The sequence below is a fragment of the Zonotrichia leucophrys genome, chromosome 4, assembly GCF_028769735.1.
Source record: "Zonotrichia leucophrys gambelii isolate GWCS_2022_RI chromosome 4, RI_Zleu_2.0, whole genome shotgun sequence".
Classification (NCBI taxonomy): Eukaryota; Metazoa; Chordata; class Aves; order Passeriformes; family Passerellidae; genus Zonotrichia; species Zonotrichia leucophrys.
The window spans coordinates 50,367,045-50,388,150 of NC_088173.1; the positions used below are offsets into that span (position 1 = coordinate 50,367,045).

A 21,106-nucleotide genomic window follows, 5' to 3' on the forward strand; every position below is an offset into this window, starting at 1 on the left:
ATCAAGCTTAGTGCATGTTCAGGCTTTCTATGCAGCGCTTTTGTCAGTTAACAAAAATGAGAAGGGTCATGCAGAGAGATTTCATCTGGCATTTAGTGTTCACTCATACCTTGTCTATAACAGCCACATGGGAATGTTGAGCTGTTGTCACAAGACTTAAGGATTGTGGAGGGGAATTCCACTTGCTTATAACAAGATAAGCAAAAGAAAGCACAAGATCAGTGTCTGCTTCCTCTGAGATTTGTTGACTTTGGTCATTTCCAAAGGAGAGTTGTGGTACTTGTGTAATATTCATTATGTTGAGATGATATGAAACAAAAATAAAATAAATAACCCCACTCTGGCTGGAGTGGTAGTAAGGGAGGAGGAAGGAAAGACTTTCAGTCTTTATCTGTTTTACCAAATTGAATTCAGTGCATAAAAGTGAGTCCCAAATCCTTGAGATTGTTTTCATGGTAGTCTTGGAATTAGCTAGGAAGATGATGATAAATCCATTCTGAGTACTACCTGAAAAAATGGCTTATAATGGGACAAGCAGAGTGTTCCAGTGGGATTGTCACACCTCTGAGCTCTCCTGGCTATTGGAAACCGTGTCCCACAAAAAAATCTGTTCTTGCCGTTTAGCACTGTGATGCTTTTGTTCTGATCTGTCAGAATGTGAGAAGTGACCCTGGCGGCTGCTGCTGCTGTGGGAGCCTGAGGAGTCTCTGCTGGCAGGAGCAGGAGGGAGCCCCAGGGCAGTTTCTGGTTACTGCTCTTTTCTCCCTGCCCTTCTGGCTGACCTGTCTCTGATGAGAGCATTGACTGGAGACCAGAGTGGCTGAAATTCCTAACTCCAGGGAAGGCCAGATGGCTGTGCTGCCTCTGGAGTAATCCGGTGCCAATCTCAGTAGGTGTCTTGGCACTTGCTGTTGTGCTCTTTCTTGAGAGTGGAAAAATGCCCTGCCTGTTTGATTGCTGTGTTTTTATGGCTGTGCTCACAGGAAATTTCCCCTCTTCAGCTGCTGGAAACACCTTCCTGTTCCCCAAACCCAGCTGTTTCCCCTCTTGGCCACTTCCATAGTTAACTACTGTGCTAAACACATAAAGGTTCTTGGGTTCTTGAGCTATCCTATTTAAATAAAGGCAAAACTTTTCCACAGAGATGATGAATGTCCCGTTGTGTTTAATCCAAAGAGAAATTCCCTCAAGAGCCATGTTCCATGGAAACCTAGTAGAATTGTTTTTGTGTTTGGAGGAACTGATCTCTTACCCTTATGTTTGAACTAGTTTTTTTTTTTTTTTTTTAGTTATAAACTAATGTAGCTGAATCACTTTTTAAGAAATTGCTCATGTCAAAAGCACTATGATGAAATAGTGAAAGCCATTGTAGAATTCAGTGGGTTGCAGGGTGGTGGAAAAAATCGGCTTGAGAGTTCCAGTAGGGTTTTCCTTGAGAAGTTCTCATTTCCATATGTGTCTTTGTGCCATTTGGGCTAGCATACATGGTTTGTGCAATTAATTTTTCAAATTACTTTAGCAAATGATAAATTAATAATAATTTTCTTGCATTCAGGTTCCAGTGTTGGAGATAAGAGTAGTTTACAGAATTGGTATGAAAATACACCCAAGTTTAGCTGCACTGCTGAGGGAATCCATAGTAGTACCTCTGGACTGAGCTGTGTTTAAACACCACAGACTGCTCTTTAGCCAGATAATTGCAAGAAAGACAGTCAGCTTTTGGATTGTGAATTCAAATGTAACCTAAGCTCATGTATGAACTGAAAGATGCAAAATTCTATTTCATTACTTTTTCCCTCTCCCCGACCCCTTTTTCCCCTCTAGTACACGAGAGGCACCGTGACAGCCTTTGCTCCTTTCGATGCCAGAGCTGATGCAGAAGCCCTTCGTAAGGCCATGAAGGGATTGGGTAAGGATAATTTTTATTTTACAGCAAAGAAAAGGCTCTTCCTCCTTTGCAAACCTCCTTTCTTATCTTTTTTGTCTCAGCAGATGAGGGTAGGGCATGTGTTTACAAGTTATGGAATGACAGCCCTGGGACTGCACTGCTCTGGGCGTGTCCTGGTTGTGGCTGTGCAGCTCTCACGGGTGTTTATTTTTGGGTTAGCATGAGGGAAAAGGGAAGGGGTTTGCACATTCGCCATTAAGAAATGGATGTTCCACATGCTTTCTGGGCACACTGAAGTTTTACAGTGCAGTAGCTCTGGATTTACAGGGACAGCTGTGGAGCATTACAGCAGCATGGTAGGAGCTCTGCATGGAAAATCCACAGCAGCCTCTGGCTCTGGAATTGTGTGAGCACAGTGCAGTGACTGGGGCAGGAATGTGAGCACACAGCGTGAATGCAGACTAGGAGGTGGTCAGTAAACCCACACTGGAGCTTTCTGCCCCAAAATTTCCTGGGAGAACAAACCCTGATGTGCTGTTTGCTCTGAAGTGGAAGGAAGCAGGAGGGGCAGGAGGGGATGTGTGATACACCTCAGCCTAGAGGCAAACTCAGTAGGGCTGGGAGGACCTACCTTGCAAGCTTTGTGTATAAAATGGATAATAGCTCTGCTGTTTTCCATACACTGCTGCCCTCAGAGGTGTTTGGGTTTGCTAGATGGAGTTTTGCTGGGAGTTGGCTGTTTGTTGGTTAGCCCAAAGGCAAGACTTGCTGTGGAGCACTGACTGACTAAGTGTTATAGCTGGTGCTTGGAGCAGAGTCTGGATCAGAGCACTGATGGAGAACAAACGTGTTTAGTCCTCCAGTCGTGTTTTTGCACCAAACTTGATGGCTCAGCTTGGGGTACGGTGGCATTTGTTATTTGAATGATTCTGCTGTTGGCCAGTAGGCTTTTGTTGTCCAAGCATCTTTCACTGCCTTTTGAGTTTGTGCCACTGCAGTTTGTTTTTCAAAGCGTGTTTGTGACTTGTACTTTCTACCTTCAGGGACTGATGAAGAAACTGTGCTGACGATCCTCACCACTAGAAACAATGCTCAGCGTCAAGAAATAGCTTCTGCCTTTAAAACCTTATTTGGCAGGGTAAGAAGAAATACCTCTGGAAACGAGCTGGTTCTGGTTAACAATGATTACTTTAAAATATGAGGGACATTCACCATATTCCTTGTAAAACATTCCTTGCGAGAATATCTACTTTTGCTTTTGCCTCCCCCTGTCCCCCACCCTGCCTTATCCTAAAAAAAATCACGAAGTGTTTCAGGTTTTGCAAATGCCTGTTGATCCTTTTCTCCTGCCTTATTTGCTTCAGCTGAGGTACCAATTATAAGAAAGAGAGGTACTCCTCTCTTGTCTTGTTTGCTGTATCCCCAGAGCCTTTCAGCTTGCAGACTCATGTGCATCCTTTTAAAATGCTTAGTCCTTGTTCATCACAGCACTGTTTGTTCTGCACTAGGATCTTGTGGATGACCTGAAATCAGAACTTACTGGCAAGTTTGAAACCTTGATGGTGTCTCTGATGAGACCAGCGTATATTTTTGATGCTCATGCACTGAAGCATGCCATCAAGGTAAGAGGAGAGAAAATTCATGTGTTACATGTAAGGATTGGTGCTTTTGGTTGATTTTTTTAAAATGAACTTTGATTGCTAAAGGGAGTGCTAATAGAAGTAGGCTTAAAAAAAATTAGCCAAGTTATGCTGACTGATGCCAGTGCTGTGGTTTTGCCTGGGTATTTTTTCATCCTAATAACTCAGAGGCAATTTAGAAATTTACACAGCAGAACAATTGTTCCTTCTGGTTAAAGACAATGACTAGGTGTGCAGTTGCTTTCATAATCTTTTTGCTGTTCAGGTACAGTGCTGAAGTTCAGAGGGCTCTGGATTTTTCTGCTGTGAGCAGCTGAGGTTTTATAACTATGCAGCTGTATGAAAATTAGTTCAGAGCATTTAACAGAAATGTGGTGCTCTTTGTTTCTTCCTGTTATTTAAGCTACAGAGTGTACTACCCCTGATGGATTGCAGTGCAAGTCCAAAATTGATGAGCTTGTGTAAACTGGTGTCCACAAAAATTATGAGCAGGTATTGTCTGTAGTATTGAATGACCTCTAAAAAACTGCCTTCAGTTACACAGAGGGAATAATTGATGAGCCCATTAGTGTCCCCCCTCTAAATTTTCTCTTTAGTGAATGCATTTAGTGCCTTTCTGGGCAGGTTAGGTAAACAAACAATTTACCATGTGGATGTGTAGAAATTTCAGTATCCCTTCCGTGTGCTCTTTTTTTCTGTCTCTGTCACATCTATGGAATTTCAGGAATTGGATGTCCCTGGACTATTTACAGTATTGATCAAAATAGAGGACACTGAACTTGACTCTAGTGTGAGGTAGTGCTTTGTGGAATGACACTTCCATGCAAACTCCCAAGATCCTGGATGAGCAGCTGGTTAATATGTAGGGCTTTAGTCAACTGTGCAAGCATGTGCTCATGCACCCGTGTCCCAGCAAATAGTCCTTCAGGCAACAGAAACTCAATTCCTGGAGATTTTCTGTAACACCTTTGTGTGTATTGGGGGAAGGGACGGTGTGACCTGACAGAGAAACTGATAAAGGCCTTGTTGATTAATAAAAAATTGTATTCCCAAGCTCCTCTTATTGATTTAGGAGTCAAAGACTGACAGGGAACTGACAAAGTGATGGCTGTAGGTGGGAAAGTAGAGGTAGTGAAACAGGAGTGGTTTTGTTCTTCTTACTGAAAAAAAAGTTGAAACCCAACACCATGGAATTTTAGAGACTGCTTGCACAGGAAAGGATGTCAGTACTGGCTGCAGCTCAGCCAAGGGGGGTGGTAGTAAAGCAGATGTGATGGCAGGGACTTCACTGCAAGGTAACTCAGCTAAAAGCACTAGCTCTGTGCCAAAGGCTGTCCCATCCATTTTCACTGCTGCTGCTTGGATTAGAGTGAGTTTAACTGTGCCTGCCTCCCTTGTTGAGTAGGCATGTTCATGAAACAATCTGCATTTTGGAAATGATTGCCTGAAACCTGGCAGGTTTGTATTCTGGATAGCTTTGTGTGCAGTTGCATATGTTTGCATGTGTTTAGTATTCAGTGTTTTCCTTACAGGAAAGGTTGAAAATCACATGTTGAAGCAAAAAATGGTCAGTATTGCATTTCAGTGTTGCTTTTGTGAAATGACTCCTTTGTGTGTGTAAAGAGCAGTGGATTGTTCTTGCAAACAAAGGATTAGACTTGTGGAAACAAGATATTGGCCTGGCTTTTGTAAGTTCTGTCCTCATAAAAATGAAAGAGTGGTTGTTGTTGCTGCTGTCATTAAGAACTGCAGAATTGCTGGGACTATCTGGGTTAGCAATTCTCTTGTACAGTGTTTCCAGTGGAAGAAGAGTTTTGTCTAACAGTACACAGTTTGTTTCACAGCAGGCTGCAGATCTGTGCTGGGTGGCTCTGTGCTTATCTGTGTCCTGGCTGGTGGCAGACACTGTATGAATTAGAGCTAAGATGGAAACTTACTCCATTCACTTCTCCTGATGTCCTTGATTGTAATAGCAAGGTGTAGGCACACAGTTGATGATTGGGGCTGCAGCTGAGCCTCATCCCCAATGGGCACAGCTGTGGGCAGCAGGTGAGCAGCACTGAAGGTAACGAGAGCCCAGGGCATTGCCCAACCACCAAAGGGAGCAGAGGGCACACAGGTGCAGGGCATCAGCAGGAGGGGATGAAAGGCTGGGCTGAGGGACAGGAAGGGCAGATGCCTGCAGCCTTCTGGAGTGCTGTGGCATTACTCTGTGTGTTGTAGGTTCTGAAATGGTGGGGTGACACTCTATTGTGGCTGTCTCAGCTGTGACATGAGGCACACCTGGCTGTGCTTGGGTGTGGAAGGGCCCCTCTGAATCCTGCAGCGCTGGGCTTTTATAAATTGTTGGCTTGGTTTTGAAAACAATCAAGACAAACTGGGAGAAATTATCTTGGAAATCCCCACAGTGTCTCAGAAAAAAGAAAATATTTTTGTTTATTTGATCCAAATATATAAGTTTATGCTTGGTTTTGATTGTCAAAGGGATTTCTTGTTTTGCTTTTGTTATTCCATCAACTGATTCATACTTGCACCCCTGCAGGGAGCAGGAACCAATGAGAAAGTGTTGACTGAAATTCTTGCCTCCAGAACACCTGCAGAAGTGCAGAATATTAAACAGGTTTATCAGCAAGGTAATTTTCTATATGAAATAAGGGTCTCAGTTCAGTTTCTTTATTATGATTTTATGTCATCTTTGAAGTAAGGTCTATCTCTGAGCTGATGGATGTGTCCAATACAAGGGAATTCTTTCTGCTGTGTTGCAAAGCTTCATATTGAAAGGAACTAGAATTTGAATTGTAAATTGAAATAGTTTGTTTCAGGGTTGTGACTGCAGGTTGTGATGCTTTGTGCTTTATAGTTAGAATCCTTTCAAAAGCATTTATTTCCTCCACCCATTATTTTCATCCCTTGCACTGAAAGGCAATTTTCAGTAATTGGAAACAAGAGAACAGTCACATAAAAAACCACAAATGTGGGGGTTTTTTTGCCTTTTGCTCTGTGTTGTGTTCAAGTGCACTTATGCTAAAGCAGGTGCAGCTTTTGGCTGTCCACAGGAGTAGATGCTTTTACCCTGTGGTTGTGGGCTTGTTTTTCAGGGCAATGTTTAATTCAACAGATTCCTTTTAGTTCTGTGCAGATTCCTGCCACACAAGAAATTGTCACGTTTTAACAAATTTTGAGCCCAAACACAGAGTCTCTAGGGGAAAAATTTATTAGTAGCAAACTTGTCTGGGCTCATGATTTTTGTACAGTAAAACTGCCAAATTTTAGCATGACTCCATGTCTGTATCCTCTTTAGCTCCTTAAGGAGCTGTATCCATGCATGTCACCTTGAACTCCAAAATATTGTGAGTCATCTGTTCCTGACATGAGCTGTGAGGTGCTCTATTTTCCATTTTGGAGTAGTGTTATGTAGGTGAAAGCAGAATGTCCTGAGTGTTAAAGATGTTTCTGATAGATGATTCTACAAATTGTCTGTCAAGGGAACTTTTTGCCTTTCCTTGCTCTCCCTCTAACTAGTGAGGGCCCCTGCACGGTGGTGAGGGGATGTTGCTCTTTTGCAGAGTATGAAGCTGACCTGGAGGACAAGATCACAGGGGAAACCTCAGGCCATTTCCAGAGGCTGCTGGTGGTGCTGCTGCAGGTTGGTGTGCTGTTGTGGGCTGGCTTTCACTGCTGGGTGCACTCAGCCCTTCCTGCTGACTAAGCTGGGTTCTGGATGGGCCTGTGCTAGGCAGGGCTGGCTCTGGAGCTGAGGCACTTGCTCTGGCATGCAGGGTCAGCCTTGGGCTCTCTTCTGAGTCATTTCCATATCACTGAAGCAAAACACTTCTGTGATGCCCATGGGTGTAGCAGGTGCTGGTACGTGGGGTTTGGAGGGCAAAAGGAGAAGGGGACCCTTACTTCATCCAGACACATGAAAGTAAAAGGGAAAACAAGTTGGTTTTGGACAAGATGCCTTAGGGGTGACTTGTTACAGTAACTTACAGGATCAATGTAACAGATCAATGCTTTTTGACTTATCTGCTAATTCTTCAGTTTAACAACTTCTGAATTTCTGTTTAGGGAAACAGAGATCCTGATGTTGGAGTCGATGAGGCTCTTGTTGAGCAGGATGCTCAGGTGGGTGACTCACTTAGGGTTTGGGGTATTTTGAGTTGTCTCACAAAGATGGCAAACAGCTGGAATCCAAATGTGAAAGTGACAGTTAAGGTTCTCTGTTTTTCTTATACATTTTCATGTGCTCTTGTGTGTTCTGGACAAAAGTGTCAAAACCTGAAATACTGGGATCAAAATTTGTTGCACTTTCACACTTCAGTTTTGCCCATTTCTTAAGGAAGAGCCTGAATAAAACAGTGAGTAGATCATTGGAAGAGGCTGAGGCTTGGTGATTCTGAGGGACCCACTGCTGGAAAACTCAGTTAACAGTTCATTCCTTCATACCTGACTTGGGCTTCTCTCTGAATTGAATACCTGTCCATGACTGCTCCCTGCCCCTGAGCTCTGGATGGAGAGGAATGCCAGCAGTTAACCCTGTCCTTGCCTGACTCTAGCTGGTGCCATTCGCTTTGTTGGAGTGATGGTCGATATTTCAGTGATTTGATTACAACTCATTTAATACATGGTTCTTCTCAGTTATTTCAGACAACTCTGCATGAGACATTTTCCTCTCATAAATTGTCTGTTGAGATGAAAGAAATTGGATTGTTTCAAGGTGACAAGAGGGAACACCGAATATTAGATCAATAAAACATTCTCCTGAAAGCACAGCAAGATGGAGAGACAGATTGGCAAAATATATTTTACTGATACAGGCCTATCCTTTGTCACTTAAATGCAGAAAGCATTGTTGTTTTGCTGTCAAAGTTAATTTCCTGTGACAATTACAGCTGGAAAATTAGAGGGGCAAATGTTTGAATCGTGCACTAGGCTGTTCCATGAAATTTTCAGTCTTGCTTTTAGCTGGGCCTATGTAATTGAGGAAACATATGAAGCACTGGCCCTGGTAGGCAGGTAGATTCCTTTTGGCCTCTTTAATTGGGTTTAAATGAGCAGCTAAATTTAGGAGGCACTAAAACCCAGCTCTTGAGAAGGTCCTGGTTTTCCAAACAGTCTCTGTGGTTTGCTGCATGCATTTAACTTGGGCTGGGACCTCGAGTCAATGGACTTTGCCATTCACCACCAACACAGTGGGAACACATTCAGTCACTTCCTAATTGCTATTGCCAGGTACAGATGGTCAGAACTGGGGTACATGACTGTGCAGATGTAGGAGTATTTTTGGCTTCCCAATGGTTTTTTTGAGTCATATATTCTGGAAAGGACTTGATACATTAGAAGGCAAACTTTTTGCTCAGTAGTGATGTTTAAATTTTTTGTTTATGATTACTAAATATTAATACAAAGCAATTGTGGGACTTTTCTGAGAATGCCTGAAGGAGAAAGTCTGTTTTGTTGAAAAAGCTTTTGTGAATATCACTTCTTTCAGGTTATACAGTTGAGGTACGTTTTGTGTATTGCCCAGTGGCAAGGCAGGTACCAACTTAAAGCTGACATAAAGTTCTATTTGCATATTGTAGTATCTCTAAATCTGTCTTTTGCTGCTATTTTTCTAAATGCTGTACTGGGACTTCCATTTTCTACTGGATGGAGAGTGCTGGATTCATTTGCAGGGCTTAGCATTTGTTATTTGTAATAAATATCCTGGCAATGAATGCCTTGAGAGCTTTTTTCTCTCCACCTTTTTTTCACTCTGTACCATGAATATTAAAAAGATCATATATACTATAGTATGTACAACCTTTCTCCTTACAGAGAAGCTTAGCACAGTTTGGAAAAGGGCAAAGTTTTCCAGCTGTCAGGAAAAAGAACTTGTTTGATTTTTCCAAATTGCTTTTTCTTTCTTGTTCTCTCCTGGCTCTTGCTCATTCCAACTTCTTGAAGTGCTTTATTTTCCTGGTGCTGAAAATGCACCCAGGTCTTTGCAGCAAATACACACTTGCCTGAAAAGCCACAGATGTGCTAAAACCATGATTAAAATCTGGTTTCAAACAGCTAAGAATATATCAGCCCGAAAATCCTTTTTGTGAGAGCTTCTAGATCCATCTTCCCCTCCTTCTTGGAAAACTTCCTCCTGGGTCCAGTTGGTGTGGTTTTGCTGTTGAAGCCAATCATGTAACCAATTTTATGCCATTTGAACAAGGGAAGGGTAAAAAGGGCAGAAAAGGCAGTACTGGGAAGAGATTTTATCTGTATTATCACAGCTTCAGCAAACTTGAGTCCTTATGAAGAGGACTATGCACAGTCAGTTTCAGGGCCTGAAGCTGCATTACTCATGGAAATGCCTTCACAGTCAATTTCAGATATTTTTCATTTATTTCTAAGATGAACTCAGTACCTGGCAATTTCATTTCATTTTTTCCTTCCAGCTATGGCTTGTTAGTAAATTTAATTCTCCTTAGCGTGAGACAAATAGAGCTTTTCAACAGGAGGTGTGGACACAAAACAAATGCTGATGTTTTGATATTTTGGATTTGTAACAGGTTTTGTTCAGAGCTGGGGAGCTGAAGTGGGGAACAGATGAAGAAAAGTTCATCACTATCTTGGGAACCCGCAGTGTTTCCCACTTGAGGAGGGGTAGGTAGTGTGGTTAATGAGGGGCTGAGAACCTCTGCCTGAAATCCGGCCAGGAAAACCTCAGCCCATGTGGAGGTGCCTACTTTGAGCTGATAATAGAGGGACAATAGCTTTTTCCCTGCTCCTTGCCCTTCCAGAAGTCCCCTTTACCAATCTGCTTAGGTCATGGGGAATAATCCATGGAGCTGTTCCTTCCAGGTGCAGGGAGGGGCTGTCCAGGGGGCATCTGATGGGAAATTGGTGCTCAGAACAAGACAGTGAGGGGCCAATAGCACCTGAGCTGTAGATTCACACACAGGGGGCATTGTCCTGAGCTGAGGGGCACTGGCAGCAATGTTGGCTCTTCCCTGACTGAGCACCCTTTGTTTTGCAGTGTTTGACAAGTACATGACCATTTCTGGCTTCCAGATTGAGGAGACCATTGACCGTGAGACCTCTGGTGATCTGGAGAAGCTGCTCCTGGCCGTGGGTAATGCAGTCCTGGCGTGTCTAGCCCTAGGCTGCCTTTGCTTCCTCCCAGGCCTCCTGAAATGGCAGGTGTCACAGAGGCTGCTGGGAAAACAGGGTTCCTTTAGGAACAGAATCACCTGGCATCTATTTTTGTGTCTGGAGAAGAGGTGGTGAACTGCTTTGTGTGGTCATGTGCACCTCTGCCAGAGCTGAGACAGAGCTCTGCCTTCACCTGCCTTCCTGGCAGCTTATCTAGGACAGTGTTGGAGAGTTTGACTAATAAAGTCTCTCTGCTATCAGAAATAAATTTGTTCTACATCTCAGAACCCAAAGAGTTGTTACAGAGGAAGAGACCATGTGGCGCCTCTGCAGAGAATGACCCAGTGACAAACACCTTGTCTTGGCAATAGGAGATTGCCCTGTGTTTGACAGCAGTAAATAATTAAATCATTTGTCTTTTCCAGTGAAATGCATCCGAAGTGTGCCTGCCTATTTTGCTGAGACCCTGTATTATTCCATGAAGGTATGTGAATGTTTTCCCTAGGTCACTTTGCATCTTCTCCAGCTACAATTCCTCTCCCTTTAGCTTGTTGTTAATTTCTGTGGCCACTGTAAATGCTGACAGTATCACTAACTCTCTGCAAAAGGTTCAGGGAGTGCAGGGCTGGGAGAGGATACAAATAATTCATGGTTTCCTTGGAGTTCATTATGGATTTGTCAGACCACAGACCTTTTAGTCTGATCAGCTGTTCTTTGGTTTGCGTTGCTACACTGGAGAACGTCTGGCAATATCCACTGGGCACTTCCCAGCTGATTAAATGCCAGTGTCTTTGCGTGGTGGATGTACTGAGGAAGGAAAGAATTGTAGATTGTGCAAATTAGTACTCTTGGATTTGGATGTGAGTGTTTACAGACTGAGGGCATTGGGTAGCTTTGGAACACATTTTGGTTACTATCCATCCTGTTTGGAGAAGTAAAAGAAACTCAGCAGAGAAAAGCAAAGGCTTAAACAGCTGCAAAATATTACGTGTGGGAATTACATTAGTGCATCCATGTTTCTGTTGGCTTCACCTTCTCTTGGATGGGAAGAGATAAGCAAGGAAAGCTGTAATTTTTAACTCCCAGTGGGTAATATTAATTAAACCAGAGGCAGGTACTCTATTGTTTTCAGGCAAGTTATCAGCTTCCTTGAGGAGTTCCTCCCTTGCCGGAGAGCCCTGAAAGTGCATTTGTCAGAAGATGAGGTGGCAGCTTGAGAGTTAGTGATGAGACACAAAATGATAGCTTAATTTTTAAAAGTCCTTTACTGCTTCTGTGAATACCAATGTAGAATTAGGTTCAGGTGAAAAATAGAAAGTATTGTATCAGTAGGATGAGCTGTCTGAGGAGGATTACTTTGTTCTTATTTATTTTTATTTTTTAAAGACTGCAATTTTCCTGTAGCCTTTAGATTCTTATACACTTCTGTTGTGAGGAGCCAGACCAGTGTGTGCTGGTGAGATCCCCTGAGGTTTCTTTGAATATAAATAAGAAATCGTTCAACACTTCAGATAAGAAACCTTTTTGTCAATTATTACTTTGACAGGGGAGTTTTTACTTCTAATTTATTGGTTTGGCATAACAGGGTTCTGCACTGGGCAGAACTGGCTTTCATGATTAGGTAGGGTAGAGCTTGGCTTTTATTCCTCAGAAACCACCGGACTCATGGCACAACTTCTGAGCAGCTTCAGGGCATTTTTAGGTGTAATCCAGGAATATTGCACCCAGAAGGATGAGTGGCCCTGGACGTTAGGCTGAAGATGACCGTGGGGGCTCTGCCAAGTCCTTCCCCGAGGTGCATCCGCAGGTCAGGACATCCAAGTTTGTACAGCTTGAGCTTGCGTGGAGTCTGCCTTGTCTGAGCAGAGGGGTCAGGGCCTTGGTCCACACAGGAAGGTGAAATGTTTCAAGCACTGAGCATGACAAACAGAGTGGGGCATGTTTGTGAAGCTGTGCTCCCATAATGAGCAGCAGGAGAGTTGGTGGGAGGAGTTGCTCTGCCTGTGTCCTGCTGTAGGATGTTGCTTTTTCCTGGTCACTGCTGGGACTGAGGTGCCCAGTTCCAGAAGTGAGTGCAGTTCTGCAGCCTCAGGGAGCACTGCAGGGGGGTTTACACGTGGTTCTCATTGTGGTGAGCAGCTGTGCTACTGCCTGAGCTTGGAACTGGGGTCTTTTACATTTATGTGGGCATTCACAGCTGAAGCCTGAGATGAAACATGAAATAAGAGGCCTGAGAATCTGGCACTTGATAGAGGTCCAGGGCTCAGAGCTTCTCTGTTCCCTGCATTTCAGTGTGAATGTCTCATGATGCTGTCCCAAATATTCTGTTTTGGAGCTGAACCATAATGCAGGAGTGGTTTGAGATGCCACTTGTTGCTTTCATGTTGTACAATACTTGTTTGTATTTTGTGTTTTGTTGCAGCATCTGTCCAGAGCAGACTCATATTTGAAAATTATTTGGTCTTTTCCCTTTAGGGGGCTGGCACTGATGATGACACCCTGATCAGAGTCATGGTTTCAAGAAGTGAAGTTGATCTGCTGGATATTAGACAAGAATTCAGAAAGAATTTTGCCAAGTCCTTGTATCAAATGATTCAGGTAAATGTAGTGTTTTGTTCTCAGGGAATGCAGGGGTGATTGAGATGTCATTGTTTTCACTGTTGTTTTTCTTGGCAGAGGATGGGTGTGGGTAGAGCTGGGTGACCTGGACTCTGAGATGGAGTTTCCTCTGCAGTTTTGACATGGCATTGTTGAAGAGGGGGACACTTCCTATGGAAAATGTTTCCTTCCAGTGTTCACTAGGGCAGATGATGTGGTTTTCTGAAGTTGCACTTACTCATACACCATATTTAGCTCCTGCATCATTTCCTTGTTCTTGTCTGGGTTCCTTATTGTGCAGTGCTTCAGAGAGGGTGCTGGCTCCAGAGATAACTTTGGGCTTGGGAGTCTGAATTACCATGAGGTTGAAGTTTAGATCTTGGGTTTGTGATGTGGGTCCCTTGGCAACATTTCCAAGTGAAAAGGATTTCACTGTGGAACTACTCTGAGTCAGAATTTCCTTTGAGTGGATGGGAAGGAACAGGAAGGGAAGGAGCCAGCAAGAAATCTGGAGCCAGCTGTTGCTGCAAAGTTAAGCCAAAAGACTTTTATTTTTCTCCTCTGGTTTTATACTGAAAGTCCTGTTTTTTTATGATTTTTCTGTTGTCATTCCTGACATTATGCTCCCCTAACTAGCCTGGGTGGAGTGTTTTTTGGCAATGCCTGCCAGGCCCATACAGATTTCATATCAGAGCTTCCCATTGATTACAGGGAGCAGAGCTGGTGCCTTTCTAGGCAGTGGCAGGTGCACTTTGCCCATGAGTTACTTTTGGTGCTGCTTTGGGCTCCTCCTTTGGACTTTCCCCTGTAGACAAATGTGTCAAATGTACAACAGGCTGCTCTGTTTTCTAGTAAAGCTTTTGGAGATTCTTTGTTTCTGGCAGCCTGTCTGTGTAAATACAGCTCTCCTGTCAGAGGCAGAGAATTTCCTTGCGTCGTTCCTGAGCAGAGAGTCATCCATGTGGATTTCCTGTGGGTGGGATGAGTGTGTCACAGGCTGGGGCCCTCCTTGGCAGCTGCCCTGGTGACTCACGGTGCTGCTGTGCTGCCTTGACAGAAAGACACGTCCGGGGACTACAGGAAAGCGCTGCTGCTCCTCTGCGGCGGAGACGACGACTGACGGGCGGGGGACGCGCAGCTCTCCTTGTCCTCCAGCTTTGCAGCCCTTCATTAGCATGTCTGCCTGAGGTTTTGTATCTAAAAGCTTTGTGGCTGCTTGAATTTATACTAGGATTGCACTTAGTAAAAAGGAGCGCATTGCTATCCCTCTTCTTCCCCACGTCCCAACTTCCAGGAATTTCAAGTGCCTTCTGTGATCTGCGAGTCACTTTTGTGGAAGGTGGGTGCTGAGCACGGAACCCAGTCCTTTACAGGTGTTTTGCTGAAATAGGAAAAAATAGTAATGTATTTCACAATAAATTCAAGAGTATCCTTTTTGCCTTTTATTCCTTACATTTCCACTGAATGTTAAGCTAATTCTAACATGGCAAGCAAGGAAATCCTTTGTATGTAATATTGGAATGAATTTGCTGAACATATTACAAGCAATCATTGGAAATCTAAAGGACCAATAAATTTTTCCCCTCTTATCACAGTTGTATGTGGTTTTTAATCTAATGTTTTTGATACATTTTCCCTTTGGTATGATTTCACTGCCTCAGGCTGTTGGTATATATTTCCTCCCATTATTGAGGTTTTGTGGTACCTATGGTGCTTTGCAGCTCTCCATCCTCATGTCTAGCCTAGGATATGGGTGCTGTGGTGATGCCATTGTTCAGTAGAGTTGGAAAACCAAAATATTGGTGCTTGCTTGGGCATGGCATTCTGATTTTGTGCTGCTTTGTGTTTTTCTTCTCCTCTAAAGCTGGGGCCGGGAAGGAAGGAGAGTTGCTGTGCAGGGCCAATGTAGAGTAGATGTGCTGCACTCTAGGACCAGTCAAGGAGGTCTGGAATGAAAGCAGGTGAGGAAGAGATGGCATCTGTTTTTCAGATAAGAAAGCTCTTTGTCAATTATTGCTTTGGCAGAGGAGTTTGTACTTGTGATTTATTGGTTTGGGAAAACAAGGCTCTGCACTGGGCAGAGATGGCAGGGGTCCTGTGAGAAAGGGGGATGGCTGCAGCATCCCTGCCCTCAGGTTATCAGGGAGCAGAGTGCAGGCTGAGCGAAGCACCAGCCTGTTTGGGCTGCCTTGAATTCCCTGCTTTGGTTCAGCATTTATGACTGGATCTGAAAATCAAATTGACATGTATGAAGGAGAATGAAGAGGCTTCTCTTTTGTGCCTTGGTAAGGTCTGAACACCATGGCTCTAAACTTGGCTTATCAATCAGTCACACCAGCTGCAGAAACTGCACTCTTTAATACTTCTTCTGAAACTGAGTCTTTATAGGTTATTGAGAGCTTTAGAACTTTCATGTTGAATAAATGCGAAGTTTAAATTTTCTGCATTGTAATTCTGAATTAGTACTGTCATGATCTCTTGCTACTAAGAGCTTTGTTTTCAGTGTAGAATACGCAGAAGAAAAAATTATCTTCAGGTATATATGTTCAGATGTTGTTTACTTCCTTTTGCTGAAATGAATTGTCAGTGTTTGTCAGTTTTGCTTTTTGTGGAACCTTTACAGATGTGTTAGCAAGGATTGTTAATTTACAGCTCCTCATCCTGGAATGACGTAGCCAGCTGCACACACTGCCAGTTTGGCATGACCACTGGCCTGGAAATACCTTGGGATGGATAGCAGGAGGTTTTGGGGGTTTTTGGTAGTTATGGGTTCCATTTTTTTTTAATGACTTAAAATTTGCTAAGGCAAAATCATGTACAAAAATCTTTAAGGCGCTGCTTTCTACTCATTTAGAGATTAGACTTTATGTAATTTTTCAACTTCCTTCAGTTTCTTTAGAATTCTTAGGAAAGCATCATCTGATCTTAATGATCTGTTTTTAGTTCTTCAGTAGATTTTTGGTTCACATGTGAAGCTATTCCAGCGGAGTCTGACCCTTGTCAAAAACCTGATGCTTATTGTTTAAGTTGAGTGGTCTTAATTACTTGCAGAATTTTTAAGTAGTGACTCTGACCTGGAGTTGTTAGGGGTCAGTGTGGTATCAGTCATCTGCACAAAGTTTTAAGATGCAAATGGACAAAAGCATTTGAATTTCCCTTTTGATGAAATTAAACAGAGAAAACAGAATCTGAGAACACTTCTTACTCTAAGAAGTCTAATTAACATGTAAAGAAGTTAATTGAATCATAATATTTGTAGTATTTACTGTGTAAAGTCCCTCTAGGAATACCAGCTTTGGAATCTTCAGTGCAGTGCATTCCTAAGAGAGCTTTCAATTACAGCTGCCAATGAATTAATTACTCCCTCTGTGGCAATAGTTAATCATTGGTGTGTTTGGCTTTTTCTCTCCATCCTCTGATTTTGAGTAATGAAAATTTGTGTTGTGTTCGTTTTGCCACAATTCAGAAGTGTTGAGAAATCCTATCCATCTCTTTGCAAAGTCAAACTTCGGTAAGTACAATATTGTTGGTTTTCCCTGGAGAGCTGCTGTCCCTTCCTGCTTTCTTTCTCTTCCTCCCACAGGGTAGTGTTAAGAGGCTCCTATTTTACTGCCAGAAGTATGATATTCTTTATTTGCTTTCATCACAGTATGTTTGTCTTTGCATTATTGAACGCAGTGAGGGGGGGATAGGAGCTTATGAGCTTCTTTACTTGATTTCTTTTCCCTCAGTTTTCTTATTCATGCATAATCAAGTTATGATTTTGCTTGGTTTAGATTGATAAGTGCTATTCATATTGTTTCTTGATCTCACTTCAGCTCCCTGACAGCTGGAATTGCTGTGGGCATCCAGTTTCTCAAATATGTGCTAAAAGCAGTAATTCATGAACAAGGCAATGTTATGCATGAAAAGCCTGAGCAATAACTTTTCTTTTTGATTTAGTGTAGAATTCATCTGGAAGTCAGAACTGGTGAGTCATTACAGTGAGGAGTGGTGATCACAGCTTTGGTGGTGTTGGGGTATTTCTGGTGTCCTCTGGAAATGGCACTTGATGGCTTATCTGGAATGGGTACATGGAACGTGGCTAAACAGCACTTGGTGGGAAACTCACCTGCCCACTGTCTGTAATTGGTCCTGACATGGCACTTCTGACATGGAAATGAAAATCTTCACCTCTTTCTCCCAGCAAAGCTTTTGGCATGTGGTTATTTTCTTCCTGTCCCAACAAAGCATCTGCAGAAACACTGAAGCTTCATGGAGTGGCTGCACATGAACCACACAAGGCTTTTTCTAGCTGTGCCTTCAAGAGGTGTTGCTATAATCAGCAAACAGAGCTAAGTGCAAAGCCTTGTTTCAGCTCTTAGTGCCTCTGGTCACAGCTCCAGTTGCTCTGGGTGTCAGTGCAGTGAGTTGAATTCCCATTTCCCAAACGGGACAGGAGTGTCATTTTCCCCAGGCCTGTGCCATTTGCCGTGTGGGCAGGGGATGGTGCTGTTGTTCCAGCTAATCTCATTCAGGCTGGGGTGGTGCTCAGGCTCTCTCATTCTCTCTTCAATCGCTTACTGATTTTTTTTATTTGTTGTTTTTCTGTTGTACCTTTTTCAGGTTGCTTTATCTGTTTTCCTTTACCTAAAGCATGAGTCAGAAAATCGAATTTTTGGTAATGTTTTCAGCATCTTTTAATGTAATCTTGTGTCCTCTATGAAATGAGAGAGGGCACTGAACAAATACTTAATTGGAAATAGAAGCTGTGTTTATACACATGACATTATTAATGTTAAGCATTTAGCTGCTGCAGTGAGAATCACGAATAGACAATATCCAATCTAACTCCCCAATTATGGGAAATGAGAAAATGTTTTTGCTCAACTCACACATTTACAATTGGGAATTTAGTGGAACAGATTTTCTTGTGCAGTATTATTTGGTTCACAAAGATTTCTAACCTGCACTGCCTGAATTAGTGCTGGGTCTTAGTAAGCCCAGGGTGTTATTTTGTATCATTCAAGCACCAGCATAAGTGCCCTGCACTCTCTAAAGAAATTGGAAGGCTGTGCCAGATCTGATATTTTAGAAAGTAACAGTGTAATTTAGCAGGAAAAACGTGTGGGGTGGAAAGGATAGGAAAGATGATGTTTTGGGTTTTTGGTTTGTTTTTACTTTCAAACAGTTGTCGTAACAGATGTGGCATTTGTAGGATGTCATGACAAACTCTTTAAGGCAGAGAAGGGGAGAATGTTTTAAGACGCAAATCTGGTCTGCTACCACAAGAAAATTGGCCAAAGTAATTGTACACTGGTATCTGTGGGAAATGGGCTCATAAATCTTCCTGGATCTAGAACACATGGGAATAGATTTTTAGCCACAGAATAATCTGGTAGCTTTAACTTTTTGGCTAATTCTAGCCTTTATTTCAATAGGTAGCAGAATGGTATTACAAAAGTCTTGGTCATTCTTACACACACCTATGAAATGTGTCATGATATTGAGGGAACCAGAAGGAAGGAAATAGAGAGAAAAGCCAAATGGTGTAGGTGATTATTTCCACATGCTTTGCAGTAAATGTGCTTTCCTCTTACCTTTGCTGTTCTCAAAGCCTCCTTCAATAAGAGAAGGCTACAGGTTGCACATAATGAGGCATGGTAGTATCTCTGAAATCCAGTGAAGATGTCATTAGAAGTCTTGCTCTGTATCAGTTGCCAAGTATTCATCACACGTTCTGTTCTTTCACACTGATTGCTTTGTCTTTGTATGCAGAAATATTAAATCAGGGAAGTTACTCTGTGGATGCCTCTATAGCTTCATTAACTACACCTATTTATCTCTGCTCATCCTTCTGCCATTTTATGTTTACTTTCAGAAAAGACTCTTGTGGTGATAAGGATAACTGGAGGAAATTGAGAAGCTTTGTCACTTCTTGCACTTGATAATATTCACTGTCTGAGCAGCTCTGCTTTCAGCCTGGGCAGTCTCACATGTGGACCTCACTTGAAACGGTCTGTGAGGATGTTCACTAATGGACACAACCAAAAATTTGCCTTAGCAATGGTACAGGCATGGCTGACACGACCTGTGGAGGAAAGAATGAGGTTGGGTTTTTTTACTTTTATTTTTGGGGTTTTTTTCCCCCTTTACCCTCTCCCCTTTTTTCCTTCCTGCTTTATGCTTAGATGTTAAAACGTTTTATAGAGGCTGTCATCTGCAGGTAATCTGACTTGCTGCTTCATGAGGAGCATACACAGTGATTCTCCCATGCAGCTGGGTATAAAGCATCTGTTAACCTTCAGGGCATAGCAGAGCAAGCACCTCTTAATGCCGTTTACATTGAGTAAAAATACTCTGTGATCTGTCAAAGGCATCCCCCGGCTAGAGGAAATAAAACCCAGTCAGAATGATTGCCTAATTATTTAACCTGTTTAGGTTGTGTTTTGCCTTGGCTCAGCACCTACTGTGTCACCTTCACTCCACACTGATGGATCACCATGTGTATTTGTTTAGAGCCTCCTTGTTTGTTTCATCTGCCTTACCAGGCTCTTGTGTTGCAGATGAGGTCCAAGCAGGCATGGCTTGAGTGAACACTGAATTGAAGCAAAAATCACTTGTCACACTTGGCTTCAGTCCATGTGCATGTAGAGCCTTGATGGTATGGTGACCTATAGACTGCATACATTGCCTGGAGTCTGAAAATGACTCATGGGAAGCAAGGATGAGAGAAGACTGCAAACTGATGAGTGACTAGGAGAGGAGTCATTATTTACTGTCCTCAGACTAGAAGAACCACGGGGACCCCAGCAATAATGGCCAGGTAGGCAGTTTAGAAACAAAATGAAAGGAAAAAAACGTTGTGTCGTGATTAAGCTACAGAACTTGCTGATTTGTGGCACTGAGGAGACCATGGCTCTAAATTACTCTTAGAAGCTAACAAGACAAGTTCATGCAGAGGTCCATGGGTAAGTTTTAAACCAGATGCAGAGTGTAGCTCCCACTGTTCCCTGCTGCTTTTCCTGGGAGGCAGCTGGGAGCCCTGTTGGTGATGGATTCGTGATTCTCACTGCTGGCAGCCAGTTATTGGATGAAAGTGCCCATCCCCTACCGGTTGCCAGTTCATTTCCCCTCCTTGCCTCCCCAGCTAGCAGGTCGTTTGTCTTCCCCATGGCTGCCTACTGAGTCACAGGTTAAAACTGCAAACTCTTACAGGAAGATTTTCTCTACACAAGAAAATGCCAATTTAATGGGAGGTTGTTAATTAATGGCCTCTTGGGACTGACCTTGATGAGTTTGACCTCAGCCAAGATGAGCTGAAACCTTTCAGTGGAGATCAGTCTGTCAAGAGTGTTGTAGATGGCTGGTCCTGCCTTAGGGAGAGAAGATGAGGCAGTGTTTTTCAACCTGCTTTGGTTGAAGACTCACCTAAACATTTTGGAAAAACAAAACTGAATGCAAATTAAAGAAAGCTTTGGATGTGCATCTGTCCCTCCCTAATTCCCTCTAATTTTATTCATTTGCACAGGATATGTGTTGTGTGTGGAGGTGAACAAGATCTTTCTGGTAAATATTTGCAGTGGTTTGTAGGGCTGTGTGCCCAAGTTTAGTTTTAAGCAGACTTTGGCCATTTCCTAGTCTTGGAAACAGTGGAGGGGAGAGGTATCCCACCTCACTGCTTTCCAGGTGTTGTATATGCCTGCAGCAATGCCATACTGATGGACAGCAAGGATCTGACACCAACAGAAGCAGGTCTGTCTCTTTGTTGTTTTATATTTTAGGGTTCCCACAGCTCTCAGTGCGGGACACTGAACCTGGCCTGTAGCAACCACTCCAGTTATAAATGAACAGACTAAATTCTTTGAATTAC

General features: G+C 42.9%; 1 protein-coding gene across 2 annotated transcripts in view; it reads left to right on the forward strand.

Moving 5' to 3' along the window:
* ANXA5 (annexin A5) overlaps positions 1-14,848 on the forward strand; it is a 32,008-nt gene extending 17,160 nt beyond the window's left edge. For both annotated transcript variants that reach the window (XM_064711627.1, XM_064711626.1), the window contains 11 exons: positions 1,825-1,909; positions 2,932-3,026; positions 3,397-3,510; positions 6,071-6,161; positions 7,095-7,174; positions 7,597-7,653; positions 10,074-10,167; positions 10,541-10,636; positions 11,082-11,140; positions 13,132-13,254; positions 14,312-14,848. In XM_064711627.1, coding sequence (XP_064567697.1) covers positions 1,825-1,909; positions 2,932-3,026; positions 3,397-3,510; positions 6,071-6,161; positions 7,095-7,174; positions 7,597-7,653; positions 10,074-10,167; positions 10,541-10,636; positions 11,082-11,140; positions 13,132-13,254; positions 14,312-14,374 — 957 coding nt within the window. In that variant the 3' untranslated portion in view covers positions 14,375-14,848. The remainder of the gene's footprint in view (positions 1-1,824; positions 1,910-2,931; positions 3,027-3,396; positions 3,511-6,070; positions 6,162-7,094; positions 7,175-7,596; positions 7,654-10,073; positions 10,168-10,540; positions 10,637-11,081; positions 11,141-13,131; positions 13,255-14,311) is intronic.
* Positions 14,849-21,106: the final 6,258 nt, after the last annotated feature.